This window comes from Podarcis melisellensis (assembly GCF_964234715.1).
Source record: "Podarcis melisellensis genome assembly, chromosome: 6".
NCBI lineage: Eukaryota > Metazoa > Chordata > Lepidosauria > Squamata > Lacertidae > Podarcis > Podarcis melisellensis.
This window is the reverse complement of record NC_138538.1, coordinates 45658861-45678367: the sequence shown is the minus strand read 5'-3', so window position 1 is coordinate 45678367 and position 19507 is coordinate 45658861. Positions and strand designations below refer to the sequence as shown.

The window sequence follows — 19507 nt, the reverse complement described above, 5'->3', positions numbered from 1 at the left end:
CGCAAAATTTGGTCTTTTATTTGTAGTGTTTGGAAGCAACCCAGTTTCTTTTGGATCTGTACTGTATCATTCCAATTTGTAATTCATGTCCAATTCTGAACTGTTAAATTCAAAGCTGTTTCACTCTTTTTTAATATAAAAACAACTACAGTGGTACCTCAGGTTACATACGCTTCAGGTTACAGACTCCGCTAACGCAGAAATAGTACCTCAGGTTAAGAACTTTGCTTCAGGATGAGAACAGAGAGGCCCCATTAGGTAAAGTGGTGCTTCAGGTTAAGAACAGTTTCAGGTTAAGAATGGACCTCCGGAACGAATTAAGTACTTAACCCAAGGTTTTAACTTAACCTTTTCCCCTTTTCACCTAAGTGAATGAAATTTTCAGGCAAAAGAGGCCTTCCAGAGTAAATTAAGACTGCCCAGAATGGGATGCAAATAGCAGCCATGGTGACTCTTCCTAAGAGGATACATTCTGCCAAATTTCAGAAAGATTGGTAGGGGAGAGCCACTGTACCTCTTAGCACTCTTATTTCCCACATCCAGCCAGGCAGGTGATTTCAGATGTGTAGTATTGGAAATAATTTCTGCATCTATAAAATTGTATGGGCTTTTCTCTAAACTCACTCCTTTCTTTACTCTCCACCTTCTGTTCTGGGTTTCCTTAAGGCTCCCATTTTTCAGCCTACTGCCTATTCAGAGCCTGCCCATCAAACACTTTTACCATTGTATCTGACTCTTGGTCTTTTAGTTTCCTGTAAGCTCTAGGATCTGTTTTAACTTCCTTATCTTTTTGCCCTTACATTAAGTTCTTAGACCTATTGTGGAATTCACCACCAAAACTTTCACTTTCATGAACTTAAAATATTTTTGCAAACATGGTTTTCGGTCTTTGAAATTAGAATGCCTGTGGATATTCTATAAGGCACTGCAACAACCCAACCATTAGAGAGCAAATACTATTACCATGATGCTTCAGCATGCAAGAGATTAGTAATCTAAGGATGGAAAGAAGAAACTGACTGACAGCTGGCATAGTAATACCACTAAGTTCTCCTGCTCATATTTGATAGACGATGCATGGATTAACAGTCACGGCATGCATTCGGCAATCAAATTTGACCTCTGCCACCTATGGCATCCTCTGCAGTGTTTCTTGATGGTGGTATGGCAGCCCTTTGCCATGGTTTTGTCCCACTTTGCCTTACACAACTAGTAGGAGGAATAGTGTCTTTCCATTTGTCTATTATCTCCATTAAAAAAACTAACCAACCCCCAAGGAAAGAGCCCTCACCACCCAGAAAATTCAAGCTTGATCAATCCCACGTGCAATTAAATCAGACAAAAGTGTTGCTCCATTATGAAACAGCTTTTATTTTAAGGTCTATAGTTAAGTCAGTTCAGCAGCATTATATTCACAAACAAATGGATTAGTGCCGAGAGTCCTAGCATTACGCATTACCCTGAATGTAGAAGTGCAGTGGTCCGAAGTGGCCAGGCCTGTCCATGGCAACTCTAGAAAGGTCAAAAATCCACAGGCAAACATACTTTCTTAAGGAAGTGCCTGAAGCTGTGCTTCTGGGTAAGATAGGTCTTCTTCCAACATCTTGCTCACAAGCCACAGTTGTTGTTTGTAACTAGCCTAATACAGTATGGCTGATAGTACTCCCAATTTCAGCTGCTACATTTCCCCCCCCCCTCCATCCCAGGCCTATAACAACAAACAACCCACTAGGCCAAGTGCTTGACATCTCCCCCCACCCAACTTTTTCTTGGAGGAAAAAAGATGAAGGTGCCGAACAAAGCACGAATATGCTCCTGCGTTGTCTGTCAAAGGCAAAATTGTGCCCGTCAGTAATGTGCTAGCATTAATCCTTTCCCACGGATGTAGGGATTTCCCCACCGCTCTTGCAAAGCAGATGCAGTTAAATGGGACACACCCTTCGTTTAACTAAAATGAGATCCTCAGGAGGTCCAAGTGTTCCAACCCAGCTCCAGCCTCTGGAATAAAGCAATAGCTCCCAAAAAGCACACCGCGATGAAAGATTCAAGATTTCAGCAGCGGGTGCTATTCCAGCAGCACAGCAGTAAAGAACCCGTTGGCAAAGGGGTAGAACAATAAAGGCAAAGTTAGATTTGACTTGGAACATAGTGATGATTCACATGAAAGTCTGATTTGACTTGCACATGGCAAAAGGCTACATTTCAGATTCCAGTGTTAAACACTGCACCCAATATTAACAGGTGGTGCTTTTGACAATAAGATGCAAATAAGACCGAAATATCAGTCCCAAATTCAGACAGGAACAGCTGTGAGTTTAATTTTCTTGCACCAAGTAGATGTGCTTAAGCTTTAAGCAATTTACTTTCCAATTTTAAAAGGGTAAAGGAAAGCTGGCAAGATCACAGGTAGCTGCAGAAAGCATGGAAAGCAAACACAAGCTAAATCCTTTATCATTATTTCATGCTAGAGAGAGATGTCACAAGTGAACCATGTTTCCAGAGGCAATGGAAACTCCATGGGCATGTCTTATCAAGCCTCACTAGCACTCACTGGGAACCCAAATCCCACAATATTCTCACCAATTAGTACCATACCAAAGGCTGTATGCTGTCGAAGGATGGATGAGTCGCTATGCTGGCAAGATGTGCCTACAGGCCGCATGGCAGAAGTAGAGTAATATTTCTGAGCTCAAACTTCTGGTTCCCGCTGGCTACATTTCCCCCCTAAGGCTAGTGTTATTTGCATGACTTGAGTCAACAGTATTATTCGATAGTTTTAGGAAAGGGAAGGAAGTTACAGTGCTCACACACTATCCAGTATTGTCTGATAATGGAATCCTTCCTGCAACAGTAATGGTACTGATCTGTGATACTACTGCCCACAGTAGGAAGATCTTCATCTTTGTAAAATGAATGGATTAGCTTTCTGGATTGGAAGTCTTTTTTGTCCCCCCCCTCACCATATTCCTTTAAACCTAGCAGGACAAAAAACAACAGAGAGAGAGAGAGCAAGATCACAGACCTAGGAAAATACAATCCTTCAGACCTTGCACCTGCAAAGTGACTCATACCTGAGACAGGTGTGTGAAAGGTCTCAGCCACAAGCAGTACTTGCACTGATCCTTCCCTCTTGCCATCATGCTTAAGCATCTCCCCCAGCAACTTAAGTCTATTTTAGGATAAGGCTTTACAATATATTCCATTGCACATAAAGCTCCAGTGCCATCATAAATAAGGAAAATAACTCTACATCCTTCTGAAGTGTTACACTAGTCCGCTACATAGTTTTTATGTAAAGTAAGAGCCTCAGAGCAGAAGTCATTACTCTAACTAGCTGCTCCTTCAAACAGTCAAGTCTGCTGCCTGCACTGAGTGTCGTGTCCAAGTCGGCCATTCCAGCTAATAGCGGTGAAGGCAGGTCAGCTCCTTTAGCCCAGAGACTGCGTGGATGCATTTTGCTTGCAGTGTAGTTATCATGGGTCTGACTTGCAGGGGACAGTTCTCCGCTTGGAGCTGTAGAAGTCTGGAAAAGAGCGGAAGGACAAATTGAACATACCAGCCAAGGGAGTGTCCGTGTGACTGCCTGGGAGATATTCATTCATGCCCAAGAGCAGTCTGCTCAGAGACTGCAAGGCAATCACCAGCCAAGATCCTGGAGTTCCCAACACAACCGTAACTGCGCAATTCTATGAATGTTTACCCAGAAGTTCCATGGTATTCAAGTGAGCTTACTTCAAGGTCGCACTTTACAACTTGAGAGTCATGTACATGAAGGAGTGGCCTTGCCAGCCCATGGTTTAAGACAGGCTTCCTCAAGCTCGGCCCTCCAGATGTTTTTGGCCTACAACTCCCATGATCCCTAGCTAGCAGGACCAGTGGTCAGGGATGGTGGGAATTGTAGTCTCAAAACATCTGGAGGGCCGAGGTTGAGGAAGCCTGGTTTAAGATTTGCAGGACAGACTGTGCTGGTGATCTCGTCAACAACAATGCTTTGTTTGGTTAGTGCAATGCTCTCAATCATGGCAGCTTAGCTGTGGAATTCCCTCCTAGCAGATATTTCCATGTCCTGTTATTGGTTTTTCACTTGTCAGCTGAAGACCACCAATATGACTACTGGTTGCATTCTGCTGGATTCTTTGCTATTGAAGTTTTAAGAGATAGTTACTAAACGTGACTGTTCGGTTTAAACTTCTATAGCTATGTGTTCAATTTTATTTTAAATGTTCGACTGCATCCTGGGAACCTTCAGGATGAAGGTTTGGTTTAAAATATAATTTTATTTTTTTAAGGGGGGGGCGTATAAGAAAACTTCCTCTTAAACTGATGACAAGACAATCAAAATTCCCCAAATCAAATTCCAGTTTTGAGCTCAGGTTCAGAATTCAACTGGTGAATTTGAAACAAATGCAATTTCACAAAAGTGAAATCCACGTCCAGGGCAGCTTTGGCCATTACCGGTAATTCTACCCTCCTCTCTGCAAATGTAAACACGGAAGACAAACAAAGCTGGTAGCTCCTTACCTTTGATAGTTGTCTGCTTTCGCTTGGAAGACTTGCGAGCCTCAAAGCCCATTTGCGTTGGCCTGTCTGTCTTTGTGTGCATCTTGAGAAGCACTGGGGAGGAGCTCAAGCTCTTTTCACCGGCACAACTGTTCTCCTTTGTGGGGCTCAGCAGATCTTGAGAAGGCAACCTGTTTAGATGCGAGACCTTTTCCCATTTATAGTCCCCTTCAAGTGGAGTTTCCGATTCAAAGTCAAAGTTCCACTTCTGCTGAGCCTCCTCCAGCTGGGCCTTCATCAAGGACTGGAAGTCCTTTTGAAGCTGGTCATGATCAACTGGTCCAAAGAGGTTTCTGCAAAGCTTCCTGCTGCAGGGAGACCGAAGGAGGTTGCCCTTAGACAGAGGCATGTTTCGAGCTAGGAGAAATACAAGCGAAAGTTTTAAGGAAAGTTACAACAGGCAACTTATAACTGCTATAAATTAACAATAAAACTTATCAATTCAGCAAGTAAAATAAATTGATAAAAAAAAAATTAAGTGCCATGGCAAAGCTAATTTTACTAGTTCAAAAGCTTGGCAAAAATATCAGCATTGACATCACAATGAAAGGCCTTCAAGGTGGAAGCAAGATGAGCCTCCAGGGGAGGAAATGTTGTAGCTTGGTTCCAATACAGAAGAGACCCTGTCCCAAGTCACTGACCAGCCACACCTCCTCATGGCGGCAAGACCAGCAGCAAGGCCTAATCAAGTATATGTCTTATTATGTACTGTTACTGTGTTACTATATTTTCCATAGACTTCTTCGAGCACAGATTTACTTGTGAAAAATGCAGTACATATATAAAAGGACCACGGCAATTTTTAATGAAGTGAGAATCGAGCGGACTGAGTGAAGTGGTGCATGTGTGATTGTGTATGTGGTGGTTGAGTGTTTAGAATAGTTCCTGTGTAGAGTGAATGTATAGGTGACTGTTACTGCTGGCATCAGAGGTGTCTTGAGAGACAATAAAGTACACCTCCAGGGCTGAAGCCATGACTGTATCAAGCTTTTTTGGTTAACAGTTATGAATTTTTAACTGTTAATTAGGCATTCTTAGTCACTTTACTTATGTACATTGTTTAGATATATATTTGGTTTCAAAACTCCAAATGAAGAATTATGATGGTGGTGTGATTAGGAATATTGTTTACTTTTGAATAAGGAATTTGTATTGTATTCGATTCCTTTTTGTTGGGAGATTTCAGTTGACATTAAGAAGTAGCAAATAAATTGAATATATAAACCAACAATTGAATATATAAACCAACAGGTTGGGCCCAACGGTTTTAACAGTCCTTACCTTTGAAAGAACTGAGCAACATAAAACTAGGGATGGAATCTGTAGGGAAATTCTCAGCCAGGAGAACATCATTCAGATGACGTTTGAAACTGCTAAGGATTCCTCTGAGTAACTGCCAACGTCACCAAGAAAGCTGCTCTTTGCACTGTACACACAAGCCTCATCATCCCTACCCTTTGAACCACAGCCTTCAACCAAGAAGAAAGCTACCCAATAGCTACATGTAGTAGAGCTCCTTGGAGATTAAAAAGGGGTTGCAAGCCAAGATCTAGTTGGCGGTGTTCCATTTTTAGTACTCCCTTTCTCCCACATAATTATTTCCATGCAGTCATCCATCAGACAACTCTTGTTAAATTAGGAAAGCATTGCCACAGCAGTTATCATTGGGCACATTGAACACACTCAAGGAGGCAGTCCCATGTTTTCCATGAACAGCACTTGCAGTTTTATGGTTGGCCTAACGTGAAGCAGAATCTTCCACATCAGATCTTTGCACTATTTATTGATCCCCTCCAGACAATTGGATGCAGGTGAACTGCGTTGCATAAAAGTATCTGTTTTGTCAGTTTGTACACACTCAGTCGAAATGATAGTTTCTGTACAGAATCTTGATTGTGTTGGTTGTTAGTTATGCTTTTCAATACAGTGGTACCTTGGTTTAAGAACAGCTTAGTTTATGAACAACTTGGATAAAAGAACGCTGCAAACCCAGAAGTAGGTGTTTTGGTTTGTGAACTTTGCCTTGCAAGCAGAACATGTTGAATGTGTCCTTTGTAAATTGAGTCCCCCGCTGCTATGGGAAAGCACGCCTTGGTTTAAGAACAGATTTCCGGAATGGATCAAGTTCGTAAACCAAGGTACGGCTATACTGATATGAGACCTAATAAAGGAGCATAGGAGCACCCTGAAGGAATAGTCCACATTTGCCCAAATCTGGACGATTCAGAAGGACAGAGTCAGAACCCAATCTTTATATAGAAAATACACCCTCAGTTGTCTTGGTACAGTCCTAGGATGTCCAAGTACCTCTTTTAAAAAGCATGTGGCTGCACCGGAAGACCTCGAGTTCAGTACAGTATACTGTATTGCAAAAGCTGCAATCCTAAAGACACTTCCTAGGGCTACGGTCCTCAACATGGCACTGGGCACTACAGCACCTTCAGACCCAAGCCCTCACCCCCACTCTAAAATGTGTTGGGGTCTTTTTAATTGAGTGGGGTTGGGAAAGTTGCCTCCTTTTTTCTGTGCTTTATTTTGAGAGGGAGGGTGTAGATGTTTTGCCTGTTTGGGAGAGGCTTCTGAGCATTACCAGTTCTTCTATGAAATGGGTGTTTTTTGTTGCCAAGAATTGTTTTAGATCTCCAGCCTTGAAAAGCTGGGGAGCAAGCTGTATTGAATGCAGTGTGACTTTCTCTCATGTTAACGTGCATGAAAGATTGCACTGTTCATGTACTTTTAGCACTGAATGTGGCCAAACACCACCTGCTGTGCATATGCAGTGTAGAACTAGCTACAATTTACAATAAAATGTTAAGTCACCAGCTGCTAATGGACTTGGGCATCACGGACTGTTCAGGATTCAACACACACACATACACACAGATCTGTACAGTTGAGTTGGGGTTCCTGGCTTCATCAAATCTGATGCCTTTGGCCCACATAATCTTAGCATTTTGACCTTTGCCCTCCCCCCCTTTCATCCATCCATATTGCAGACAAAGCTGATCTCAAGGCCATCAAGGGAGACAGAGTTTCCATCAATACAAGGCCCTCCCACGCCATCATTACACATTTTCTCTAGTGCTGAATGGCATTAGTGAGAGACAGAATGCAGCCAAATAATGACCCATCTTGACATCACACTGTAGATCAATTTAAGAGTCTTCCGTGAAGTCACCTCTAAGGTTTACTGTGCATACACACATTTGGGTTTATAAGGTTTGGGTTACCAGGATGCTTACGTGGACTGTGTTTTGTGTAGAGAGTATATTTCCAGACCACCAACACCACCTACACTGGCCAATGTGTTTGCAAGGCTGCCTTTCCTCCAGTGTTCAGGCTTGGGAAGAGGCAAAGAGGTTAAAAATAGCAGCAGCCTTCATGCTCTCTTTATAAACAGCTATGCTGAATGACATCATTGAGAGGTTTAGGCATACCAGAACAAGTCCTGGCAGGTAGTGTGGCTGCCGAGGGCAGGCCTCAACTTGATATCTTGTTAAGTTGCCACTTCAGGCCACTGGAGCAGAGTGCCCACAAGGCACCTTTAGTTCCCTCGGCTGCTCACCCTGTAAAAGATGGTGCCATGCAAGTTCTGAACTGCTTCTTCCTCTTGCTGAGAGAGAAGAGTCAAGGCTATTTCTGTGACCACAATAACTGCAGCAGCCTTAAACACATTGAGTTTTAAATCTTCATTTAATTATTATAACATGGAATATATGCTCTAAAGTATACAGAATATACAGTATAAGATACTACATTGATAAAATTCCCGTTTTCCATTCTGTGTCTATCTCATTCTATTGTGACTTCCCTCAACCACAGCTCGACATCCTTTGATATATATCGAACTAGTCATTGTGTTATATATATTGGCTACTTTGGCTCTCAAAACCCTCTTGCAATATTTTTTTCACACCTTTCCAAAGTTAGTCCAGGCATATCGCATCATGGAAAAGTGCCACCACGTCTCTAATAAAACCTCCACAAAAGGTTCAAAGAGGAACTTTTGCAGTGGGTTGTCAAATTGAATGCTATGCACATTGGTTCATGCATACACACACACACACACACACACACACACCCCATAGCTGTCAACCTTCCCTTTTTTTGCGGGAAATTCCCTTATTCTAGTGCCGTTTCCCACTGCTTCACGCTGCTATCTCGGATTGTTAGATATCCCGTAGACTGTCCCCGGGACAGGTGTGGCTGCTGATCCCTTATTTTCAAATCTGAATAAGAAAGATCTGCACAGGCGCTACCTTAGACAGCTGCTGGAAAGGACTAGGCAGTTTGCTCGATTCTGCATTTGGGATAGAGGCTGCAGCTACAAAATCACTGTCTAACAGCTGCTGAAGGCCCATATTTAGCCCACCCAAATCAGCAGTGTCTCCACTTTCTGACAGCAGCTTTTCAGACAGCAGTCCTTCCCAGCCTTAGGTGGAGGTGCCAGGAAGGGAACCAGGGACCTTCTGCAGACAATACACACTCTCTTTCAGAGGGGCTTGCGCATAAGTCGGCCACCTTACTAAACACAGCGCCGCATTCTAGTATTTCCTATTTATCCTGCAAACATGCTTTGGTGGTTGCCGGTTAAGAGCCAGCCAATCACAATGTAGGTCACCACTGTTGTTGAAACAGTAGCTTAAAAACCCTGCGCGTAGTTCAGAGGAGCGTCTCTCGCAGTTGCAAAACAATCCCGACCGCTTGGTGGCCCGTCTCGCTGGCGATCAGCTGCTCCGCCTGCCGGGCACAGGGTGAGCTCAGGGAGCTCGGGCTCCTTCGGCCCCCAAGGCTGGAGCAAAGCAAACAGGACTTGCTTATCGTAATAGGAGGAGCCCAGGAGGTGTGCGAGACGCTCGCGGCGCTCGCCCCGGGATTACGTCATCTGGCACCACAGCAGCTGCGTCACGTGCCGCGCTGTGGGGGAGGGAGGGAGGGGGAGGGAAGTTGCGAAATCGCGCTTGCCACACAGACCTAGTTCTGCCACAGGCAGGGAAACAAACACGGCCCCCAGACAACTTACTACGGCCCCGCCTCGCCGCCCCCTCCAACGAGCATCCGGCGGATTGGGGACCGGTTTCAAGGCGCTTCCTTCCACCTACCCCCCCCCCAAAAAAAGAGAAATAGAGGGGGGGTGAGAAACATAGCAGTTGGCAAAAGCTCATAACTGGAGATTTCGGCTCAAAAAGGCGAGGGGGGTGGAAATTCCACCCCAATAAGCTGTTTCGGGGGTCCCCCCCAACGCCTTTTTAGGAGGAGAAAAGTGACTGGGAACACACAGCAGTTCGCAAAAGCGGGCTTCGGCTGCTCAAGCCGCGTAAACGAAAGAACTCCCCAAGCGTGGTTTTTTTTTGGGGGGGGTGGAGAAAGATGTGGGGGTTTTTTTGTTCTTTTTCTCCTCCTCCCCACCGAGGTCTCTTTCCAGCCGCTTCCTCCTCCTCCTGCAGAAGCAGCGTCTGGTTTGCGCGCGCCTCTTTCAAAGCGGCGTAATGGGGCTGAGTGACGCTCCTGTGAGCACAACAAGCACAAAAATAAAACTCGGCTTGGGAACAAGGAGTTCCCGGCCCGAGAGAACAGAACATCGCGGCGGGCTGGGCGGAGAGTCAAAAATCAGCTCGTGCGCGTCTTGCAAGTTCCACCCAGGCGGGGCTTCTCCCCCCCCCTCGCCTCTTCCTGTCTTCAAGCTCGGCGAGCGAAGCGAAAACCCGCAGCCTCCTCTCTTTTTTTACCCCCTACTATAGGAAAGGCAGCCCCGCCGGGCAGCTGCCCCGGGAACACTCCAGGGCTTGGCCTGGTCCTCTTACATCAGCCCCGGCGGGGAGCGAGCGAGTGACTGCCACTGAGTCACAGCCGCCGCCTGACTACCTCCCCCCCCCCCCCCGCAAAGCCGAGCGGTAGTCGCCGCCTCCTGCAAGCCGGGACATGCCCCGGCAGGCTCTCCTGGCCGTGCAAAGTCACCGTCCGGCTGCCGGCTCGACAGCGCCCCCTCTCGCAAGGCGCAGGAAGGGCCCGCAACCCTCCGCCAAGGGCTGCGTGGGGCATCGCCATTACCCAAGCGGTGCGATGAAGCCCAGATCCTTTCATGGTCCTAAGGTGCTCTCCCTTCTCTCTGCCCCACCCCGCGCCCTCTCCAAATGTTCACCCTCGCTTCCAAAGGTTGCTTTGCAAGGCCCTCCTGCTCCTTGCGCCGAGCGGGGCCCGAGACTTCTGCCCCGACAGCTCTCCAGCCGCTACCTGACTCAGACAGACAAACACAGGCACCTCCCTGCAAAGGCGCACAGATAAAGTAACTCGTCATCCAGCAAAACAATGTACCGCTTCCTCACCCGCACTGGCCGCTCCGCGCTTCTTTTGGGGAGCGTCAGTCTGCTCATCTGTCAACAACTGATTAGTAGGAGGCGTAGTACCTACCCGAGACGTTTTTGGTTTCGGTGTGCATGATCAGTGCTGGTTACGCGCAAGTGAGCGCGCATCACTGCCCCTCTCCCCTCCCGTTAAGCGCTCAGGTTGTAGCCCCCGAGTCTTCAGGAACAGGGTGACATACATAAGCAACACGCAAATCCGAACAAACAATGCCGTCGGGTTTGGACAGCGAGCGGAGGAGTCGCCAGGCTCCTCCGATTGCGATGGACGGCACCGCCATCGCGCACTTCGGGGAGGTGCACGTACCCGCAAAACCGACCGAACCCATTTTAAGGGTCCCCTTGCCATCTCCTCTCGTCAGCAGGTGGGAGAATTCCGAGGTGAAGTCGAAAAGCCACGCCGAAGCTCTCCAGGCTGTCTAAGGGAGTGGCTAGAGATGGAAAGAACAGGTGGCTCAAGGGATGAAGAGAGAAGGCGACGACTCCTGGACGCTGGGAAACGAGAGCAGGGTGGGGAGCGAAAGAGAATCCCCCCCCCCACCGACGGGGTCAGGGCTGGTCCACTCATATTTCCCCACCCGGAGACAAAATACGAGATCTTCTGCGTTACACAAGGTGGATGGGAGTAAGAAACCGGGATGCGCTCTCTCCCTCCGCAGCATAGCTGACCTCCGCAAATAAGGATGAGAGGGAAAAATCCCAGGCGGAGCGGAGATCGAAGGACATCAAGGGAGGAAGCGAGGGGGCTGCCACCTCCGAAATGGGGCTAGGGTGGGAGACAACGACGCAGTTTCTCCATCACAATCACGGATAAATGTTCCTGTTTACGATACCTTAAATATTTCTCATGCACGTTACAATGCCGCCCTCCCCCTACTCAGCATTGAGAGCTGCCCAAGACCCTCCGGCTCCCAGACGGGAGAAAGCAGCGCTCACCTCTCTCTCTCTCTCTCTCTCTCTCTCTCGCTGCCTTCCTTCGCTCGGAGGCGCCCTCTGCTCTCGGTAGCTCTGAGCGTAGCAGCTCCCGGCAGGACTACATAAAGCCTTTCCAAGACTCCGCCCCCTCTCGTGAAGGGGCGGGGCCTCGCGCCTCTCCTCCCCGCCTCCGAGGAATTTCCAGAGCGCCTCCTTCCTGGTCTCCGTTGTTGACTGCCTGGATCCTCGCTTGCACACACGCCCGAAAAGGAATCGCGCCGCCGACAAATTCTTCCGCAAAGGTACGCCGGCATCCACGTCTACGAGCACAAAGAGCCGCGGCCCCGACTCGAGGAGCGCAGGGGGATATGCTGCAAGATGTAAACGGACCGCGTCTTCTCTGACGCTGATGCAAAACACCGGGAAGAGTGTCTGCTCGGTTGCGCTTTGTTTCTTAAGCGACTCTTTGTACGTTTTCCCTGCCCAGTATTAACACAGACTGCCGAGTCCTGTGTGGAAAAGCACTCAAAAGTATTTTTAGACATGCCTTGAAAATTTCTGCAAATATGAGCACTTAGAACATCCACACTCCCTAGGCTGGCCGGCTGGCAACCAACCAACTAACTAACCAGCCAACCAACCAACTAATCAGCCAACCAACTAACCAACCAACCAACTAACCAGCCAACCAACCAACCAACTAACCAGCCAACCAACCAACCAACTAACCAGCCAACTAACCAGCCAACCAACCAACCAATCAATCAGCCAGCCAGCCAGCCAACCAACCAACCAACCAACCAACCAACCAACCAACCAACCAACCAACCAACTCACACACCTTTCCTCCCTCCTTCCTCCTAGCGAATTAAAAACTGTTTAATCTGAAGCAATGCAGCAGGTGCGGCCAGCTGGCACTGTTCACCTCATTCTATCTCCAGGTTCTCCCCTGCATGGCATCATCAGCACCAAAGTCCAGCTGTAGCCCCCTTCCCACTTTATTCCAGATTTCTCCTGGGGGGGTGGATTCCCCGCAGTTTGGTGTTCTTTTATAATTTCCTGTTGTTAAATAAAAAATAAAGCAAAATAAATAAATAAAATAATTCGCTGTTGCTTCAAAGTTCCCTCTTTCTGTCATGCACACAAGCTACTCATGTTGGGTAGAGGCCTTGAGATTAGCTTCAGCTGGAAGTGGAACAGCTCTATTCCTAGGTGTCCCCAAAGTCGCATGAAGGCTGAAAAGCGACAGTAGATCCACCCACTTTTCTCTTTGTGCATCACCAAATTGTTGCAGGAGCTTAGCTTAGTTGTTTTTAGGTTTATATCCTGCCTTTTCTCAAAGGAAACCATGGCAACATCAACGCACCCCCTGCTGCCTCCATTTTATCCCCCACAACAACCATGCGAGGAAGGCTGAGCTGAAAGAGAATGACAGGCCCAAGGTCACCCAGTGACCTTCACTGAGTTGGAATGTGAACCCGGCGTCACACTGGGCCTACCAAGGGTTGCCATATTTTGAAGCCCAAAAAAGAGGACACATTTGCCGACTTCTACTTTTAACTATGGATCGCTATGACGACTCTACCCATGAAAAAGAGGACATGCCCTGGAAAAAGGGGACATATGGCAATACCCTCAAACCAAGTTAAAATCTAGTTTCCTGAATTCAAATCCATGAAAGTCATTCAAACCTGCCATAATAGGCATGAGGATGGAAAGTCCCAATCATTTGGTATTCGTAGCATTTGTTTTATATTTTCTCCTGTATCAGGTCAATTTTTGTTGTAACATCTAATTGTCTGGAGAATGTACTTTACAGTGGTACCTCGGGTTACATACGCTTCAGGTTTCATACGCTTCAGGTTACAGACTCCGCTAACCCAGAAATAGTGCTTCAGGTTAAGAACTTTGCTTCAGGATGAGAACAGAAATTGTGCTCCAGCAGCGCGGCAGCAGCAGGAAGCCCCATTAGCTAAAGTGGTGCTTCAGGTTAAGAACAGTTTCAGGTTAAGAATGGACCCCTGGAACAAATTAAGTTCTTAACTCGAGGTACCACTGTATTTGATACAAGGCTGTGACCCTTGATTCTTTTTGTAAGGTACTGTTTTGTTCTCTTCTTTTTGTTTATTTTATTTCATTATTCTTACTGGACTGTTCTTTTAACTTCATAATAAAGTATTGAGATCATCATTCACAAATTACACCTTGGTCATATGAACTTTCAGTGACATGTGAAGACGCTCCACTTCAGGGCTGTTGAGCTACAACTCTAAGGTTGCTATCAACCTGTCTGGAGCCAAATCAGGACCTTTAACAAAGGGAACCATGCATCTCCCCCCCCCTCCATATATCAATATTTAACATGGCAGGGCATTGCTAGGCAACATTGTTAGCCACCTGCTTCAAAAGTCTTAGCTGTCTACTTAGTAGGTTGCCACCTTTTAGAGCTGGGCTTCTGCACCTTTATCAGCTGTGTAACAGGCAGAAATCTACCAGGCAGAGCTTTCCTCGCTGCTACTATGCACTGGTAGAAAAGACACTTATTGAAAATCTGCATGCCATGCAGCTAGGCCCTCACCTCACTGAGAAAACCCAGGCACGGTTAATTGTATCATTTCCAGAGTGGCCCAAAAAGAAAAAAAACAGGGGTTGGGGGGACAGAGGTTTGCATAAAGTGTATATGCTAATTTCTATGAAGAGATGCAATTTTAGAAAGAATTACTGTAATTTAAATAGAAACGCATCTCACCATAGTGTTGACCTGTGTGACTGCTCAGTCTGCTGTCCAGCTGCTAACAAACATCATCGTTGCTGACCCTTATTAGCTGCTCTTTATCTTTAAAATAGACTTGGTCAGGCAGCCCTTCAAACAGAAGACAGCCTTCTGCAAAGTATGACACAAGGTCACCTTAAATACTTTTTGTCTAGCAGCCTCTGGGTTATTATTTTTTTAAAGACAGCATTGGAGTTGGGGCAGAATTTATAACTGCGTAGGACTCTATTCTCCACTGTGGATTGGGATGAGGTAAGCAGCAGAACTATTATCTAGACTGCTTTTTCCATATCTAATGCAACATTGGTTCATGGCTAAAGAACCCCATTATCTTCTATTTCAGAATACAAGGAAAATCAATTAAATCAGCTGGTAGCCAGATTTTGAAAATTGGCTTCCAGGGATAAAAAGTGAGCCTTCATAGTAAAAGTGCCTGGATAAGCAGCTTTCAGAGCGAAGTGCTTTAACAAGGAACATGTTTGGGCATGTTATACTAAGGAGGCTGCATCCTGGTGAAGTGGCCTTCTTCTGAGTTAGTAACAGTCCTTGTTTGAAAAGTAGAATATGCTGCTATGATCACAGCATCCAGATAAGATGCTAGACTGGAGTTGCATTGATTGTGGCACCTTTGTGCTCATCAGCTGAAATTAGGGCTGCACATTAAGGGTTCGATTTACCATACCTGAGCCTGTGTGTGCTTATTTGTGGGTGGGTGGGACGGCTACTGCCATTCTCACATTTGTTGGCGGCACAGCCCCTGTGTGTTTAACAGCTGGGTGACAGGTAGAAATCCAACAGATGCAGTATCCTCTATCATTGCAATTCCATTAAGATGTGGCATTTCTGCCTGCTGTGCAGCTTTTCTTGAGGCACAAGGGTTTGGCCAGGTGCTAATTCTGTTAACGTCCAGGCTGTGTCGATGAAGAGAGACTTGTGGTCAGATTGAAGTTGGCTATTACCATCTTATAACAATTACGGCAGGATGCAGCTAACAAGACCCATCAGTGGAAGTCCTGGGCAAGCACTTCCACTTGGACAGCAATGCTTTCCCCCCTTTCTTCCCCCTTCATGTCTAACCCCCCTCCCTACAAATGGGGATGGATGTGTTAGGTGAATCCCGAGAACAGGATGTGGGGGGGTGGGATGTGGGGGTGGAGGAGAGGGGAGGGGGATTTTCCATCTGGCAAGTTGAAATGCTCATGCAGACAAAACGTTTGTCATAGTGCGAGATTGAACCCCGCCTATAGATACTACATGCTGTGGAAAAAAACCTAGCAGGAACTATTCCCCTTAGAACATTTCATGCCTGTGAAGTGTCCCCATTATTTCTCCCTTGACTCAGTCAGTTTTTAATGGGCAAGTTAAAATTCCAAACCCAGCATCGTAACATGCATAGATTGCACGGGTACAAAGAAAGAGGCTTTAAGACCAATTAAATCTCTGCATCCTTTGCATTTAATAACTACTCAAACCCCACTCCGTGACTGGCTCCTTTTTGGTGCTGCTGCCGTAGGACCTCCCCTTGGCACAGGGCCCTGTGGAATAGAGTTCCCTTATTGTGCCCAGTCAGTGCCCTCTCACTCTGCTAAACAGAGCAGAGAAATTACGCTTTAAAATAAATTAGAGTAGAGGGCATGGGAAAGTGTTAATTTCATGCCAGAAACTCTTGCTATTACAAGCTAGCAACAAGGGATATTGTTGGTATTATTATTATTATTATTATTTCACACCATTTGAATGCTACCAACAAAGTCAAAACTGTTACGTGCAGAACAATAGCAGGTGCTGTCCTGTTTTTATTTTTAAGAAAATAATATTATCACATGCCTAGGACACATTGTGTACTAGAATGTGGGAGATGTGCTGCTTTGAAAAACTAGGCCATCTGAGCCAGATCTACCCACTGCTCACATATCCTCTTACTCCCAGCTGCTCCATGGTGACTTTATCTCTAGAGCTGTGGTTCTTAAACTGAGAGGCAGGCCCCCATTCCTCTTGTCTGAGAAGACCTGCTCCCTGCCCTGCAAGCCTTTTTCCACTCTGCCTTGAAGGACAGGACCCTGACTGACTCCCGCTGCAGAAGCTGAGGTTGCTGAAGACTTTTTGGCTGGGGTCTTTTGTTGTTGCTATTTTTAATTTTTCTTCCCCTTTGTTTCTTTATTTTAAATATTATTTTAAATATTAAATATTGTTTCTTTATTTTAAATATTTAAATATATTAAATATTGTGGAAATAGTTCAGTACTTTAAAATGTTTTATTTATTGTTTGTGACTCCTTTTGTTATGTTGCTGTTATGTTATGCTTGGTTTTTCAGGTTGTAATCTGCCTTGGCATAGAATACAAATAAAATTATGTGTGCACAAGGCATTTGAAGGCAGGCAAATAATTCAAGAAAGGAGAAGCTCTCACAGTGGGACCAGCCAGATACCTCTTTCTATCCAGCAACAGAGTTTTGCCTGACAGTCACTCAAATAAGGCCGGCCAAAGGACAAGATGTCGTGTGTCCCCCCCCCCCCCATTCCACATATAGATGCCAACTAGCCTAGCTATTGAATCTCCAACCAAGAGGAATGACTGCCCTCCAGTGTCTGCTGCCTGGGGCAGTTGCCTTGTGCCACCTGATGGTAGGGCTGGCCCTGCACAGCAATTCATCCTATTTGTGATTCCAGGCAACCAATGTCTAGAGGCATATTGCCTCCAACACTGGAGGCAGAATGTAGCATTAGTGGCTTGTGGGCCATGGATAGATTTATTATCTTCAATCAATTTGTCTAATCCTCCTTTAATGCTGTCCAGATTGGTGGCCCTCACTATGTCTTGTGGGAGCAAATTCCATCCTTTAATTATGGGCTGTGTGAATAAGTCCTTTCTTTTGTCTGTCCTGAAATCTTCCAGCATTCAGCTTCCTTGAATGTCTGCAAGCTCTTTTGTTATGGGAGAGGGAGGAAAACTCCTCTCTACCCATTTTCTCCACACCTTGAACAATCTTAAACACCTCTGGAGGTTCAGCGTTTGAAAGCAGATATATCGCCCTGTGGTGAAAAGAAGCCCTTGTCTGCTGTGTGTATTGTCTACTTGTCCCCGTTAAAGCAATCTTAAAATGTACATTCAGAGGTAGAAAAGGCCTGTTGCCCACAGATAAGGAATCAAGGCATATTTCCTCTAGCTTAGAGCCCAGGGCCATTTCCTAGTCAATTACTTGTTGGGCTATAAATGAGCTGGGGTTTGGGGGGGGGGGGAGAGACACTTGTGTATTCCCAGTCACTTTCTCCTCCCTGCTGAGAATTTAATCTGAATACAAAAGAGGCATTGTTACATGTAAGAGGCATGCTAAGCCTATCTACTAGACAGCAAAAAAAGTCACTACAAATTGCAGGATGGGTTTATTGTTATAAGGTGTTGAGAAGTTATCCTTTCCTCATCCTGGAGTTCTTTGCCTATTTAGGGCAGCACCAAGGCCTTCTTTTTGTCTTCGCTTTCACATGTTGTGGGCAGCATGGATTGTTTCTAGCTCTGCCAGGTCACAAGCAGCAGCATAACTGTCTGGTAGTTTGGGAGCCTTTTATACTATTCAAACAGTTCACTTCCATGTTTTTAGACCCTGTTTGCCATGTCCCAGTCATAAAGGTCTCGCTGTGAGCATTTTTGTATTTTTCTTGTTGCACTGTTATGATTTATCTGGTGAATGGTTAATTTTATTGGCTATTAATATGCAGTGTTTCCATTCGCCTGCTGTTCTATGACTATTTAAACTCTGTTGTAATTGGTGAATTATAAGAGTGGAATTTTGGAAGTTGTAAACTGCTTTGAGAGATGTTGGAAAAATGGCATACAAATAATCTACTGTGATGACAATGCAAAAGAGTGTGTTTATATTCATTTCCCCAAGATGGGGAAGTCCTAGGATAGCATTGCATAAACCTCTGAGCCTCTTGGGTTGGCGGTTCAAATCCCCAGGATGGGGTGAACTCCCATTGTTCTGTCCCAGCTCCTGCCAACATAGCAGTTTGAAAGCACGCCAGTGCAAGTAGATAAATAGTTACGGTACTGCTGCGGCGGAAAGGTAAACGGCGTTTCCTTGCGCTCTGGTTTCTGTCACGGGGTCATTCAACTTTTTTTTTTAAATTAAAAAAACACCTTCCCTATACAGGACTGCCTTCAGACGGCTCAGGGGTTGGATAACGCCATACCCTCCAACATTTCTCCAATAGGGACATCCTAAGGAAAAGCGGGACATTCCGGTATCAAATCAGAAACTGGGACAGCTTCTCTAAATCAAGGACGTCCCTGGAAAATAGGAACACTTGGAGGGTTTGTGAGCAGGGTGGGGTAAGTAGTTGTGGGATTATGCCTTGCAGGTGCCAAAATAAGTTTAACAGTACTATGACTTTACCCCTTAATTTGGCAAGGGAGGACATTTGCTACTCTACCATAGGCAGTAAAATGTCTCAGCTGGTCCCCTGCCTTAGATAACCAAATATTAAACTCCCAATATTAGTAAGGAGGAAAAGAAAAGAAAAATCCTAAATGTCATATTTCAGTCCTGGCCACCACAGAAGCCAGTAACAGCATTTGTGTCCATAAAGTTTCAGTCCATAAAGTTTGGTTCTTCTCGACTTCAGATTATTTGTTTGATTGGGCTTGTGTAAATTTACTCACTGGAGAGATTAGCATGGGATTTAAAAGGCAGCCTTCTGCAAGAACAGATCGGATGTGGAGATCTGCAGTCAAGCCCTTATGCAAGGTTAGATTAAACGGACATTCCAACATCTCAGAGGGAACATAGCAACCTCAAAGAGACAGAGGCAGAAAAAGGCTTTGTGGATTCATTCTGCCAGATACTTTGCAAATCTTTTTTAGCAATCGGAAGTAGACCTTACACAACTGCTCTCCAC

The 19507-nt window shown here is 45.7% G+C and overlaps 1 protein-coding gene across 4 annotated transcripts; it reads right to left on the bottom strand.

The window, feature by feature from the left end:
* Window positions 1-1351: 1351 nt before the first annotated feature.
* Window positions 1352-11266, bottom strand: CDKN1A (cyclin dependent kinase inhibitor 1A). 4 transcript variants are annotated; one of them, XM_081916552.1, is made up of 3 exons: window positions 11230-11266; window positions 4522-4917; window positions 1352-3523 (listed from the first exon to the last, which is right to left on the bottom strand). In XM_081916552.1, exons 1-3 carry the CDS (start codon window positions 11249-11251, stop codon window positions 3474-3476), a joined length of 468 nt encoding a protein of 155 aa, XP_081772678.1. In that variant the 5' UTR covers window positions 11252-11266; the 3' UTR covers window positions 1352-3473. The 4 variants fall into 4 exon arrangements, with proteins under 4 accessions (XP_081772678.1, XP_081772677.1, XP_081772680.1 ...); XM_081916551.1 differs by lacking the exon at window positions 11230-11266 and adding an exon at window positions 10972-11042; XM_081916554.1 differs by lacking the exon at window positions 11230-11266 and adding an exon at window positions 10887-10988.
* Between the last annotated feature and the right edge of the window lie 8241 nt (window positions 11267-19507).

Bases quoted from the DNA above. Each gene is read 5' to 3' on its own strand.
- CDKN1A (XM_081916551.1), bottom strand. From the start codon at position 10,999: ATGCACACCGAAACCAAAAACGTCTCGG. The intron at 4,918-10,971 runs GTAGGTACTACG...TATTTCTCCTAG, and splicing joins CGAAACCAAAAACGTCTCGG to CTCGAAACATGCCTCTGTCT. The intron at 3,524-4,521 runs GTAAGGAGCTAC...GCTCTTTTCCAG, and splicing joins AAAGCAGACAACTATCAAAG to ACTTCTACAGCTCCAAGCGG.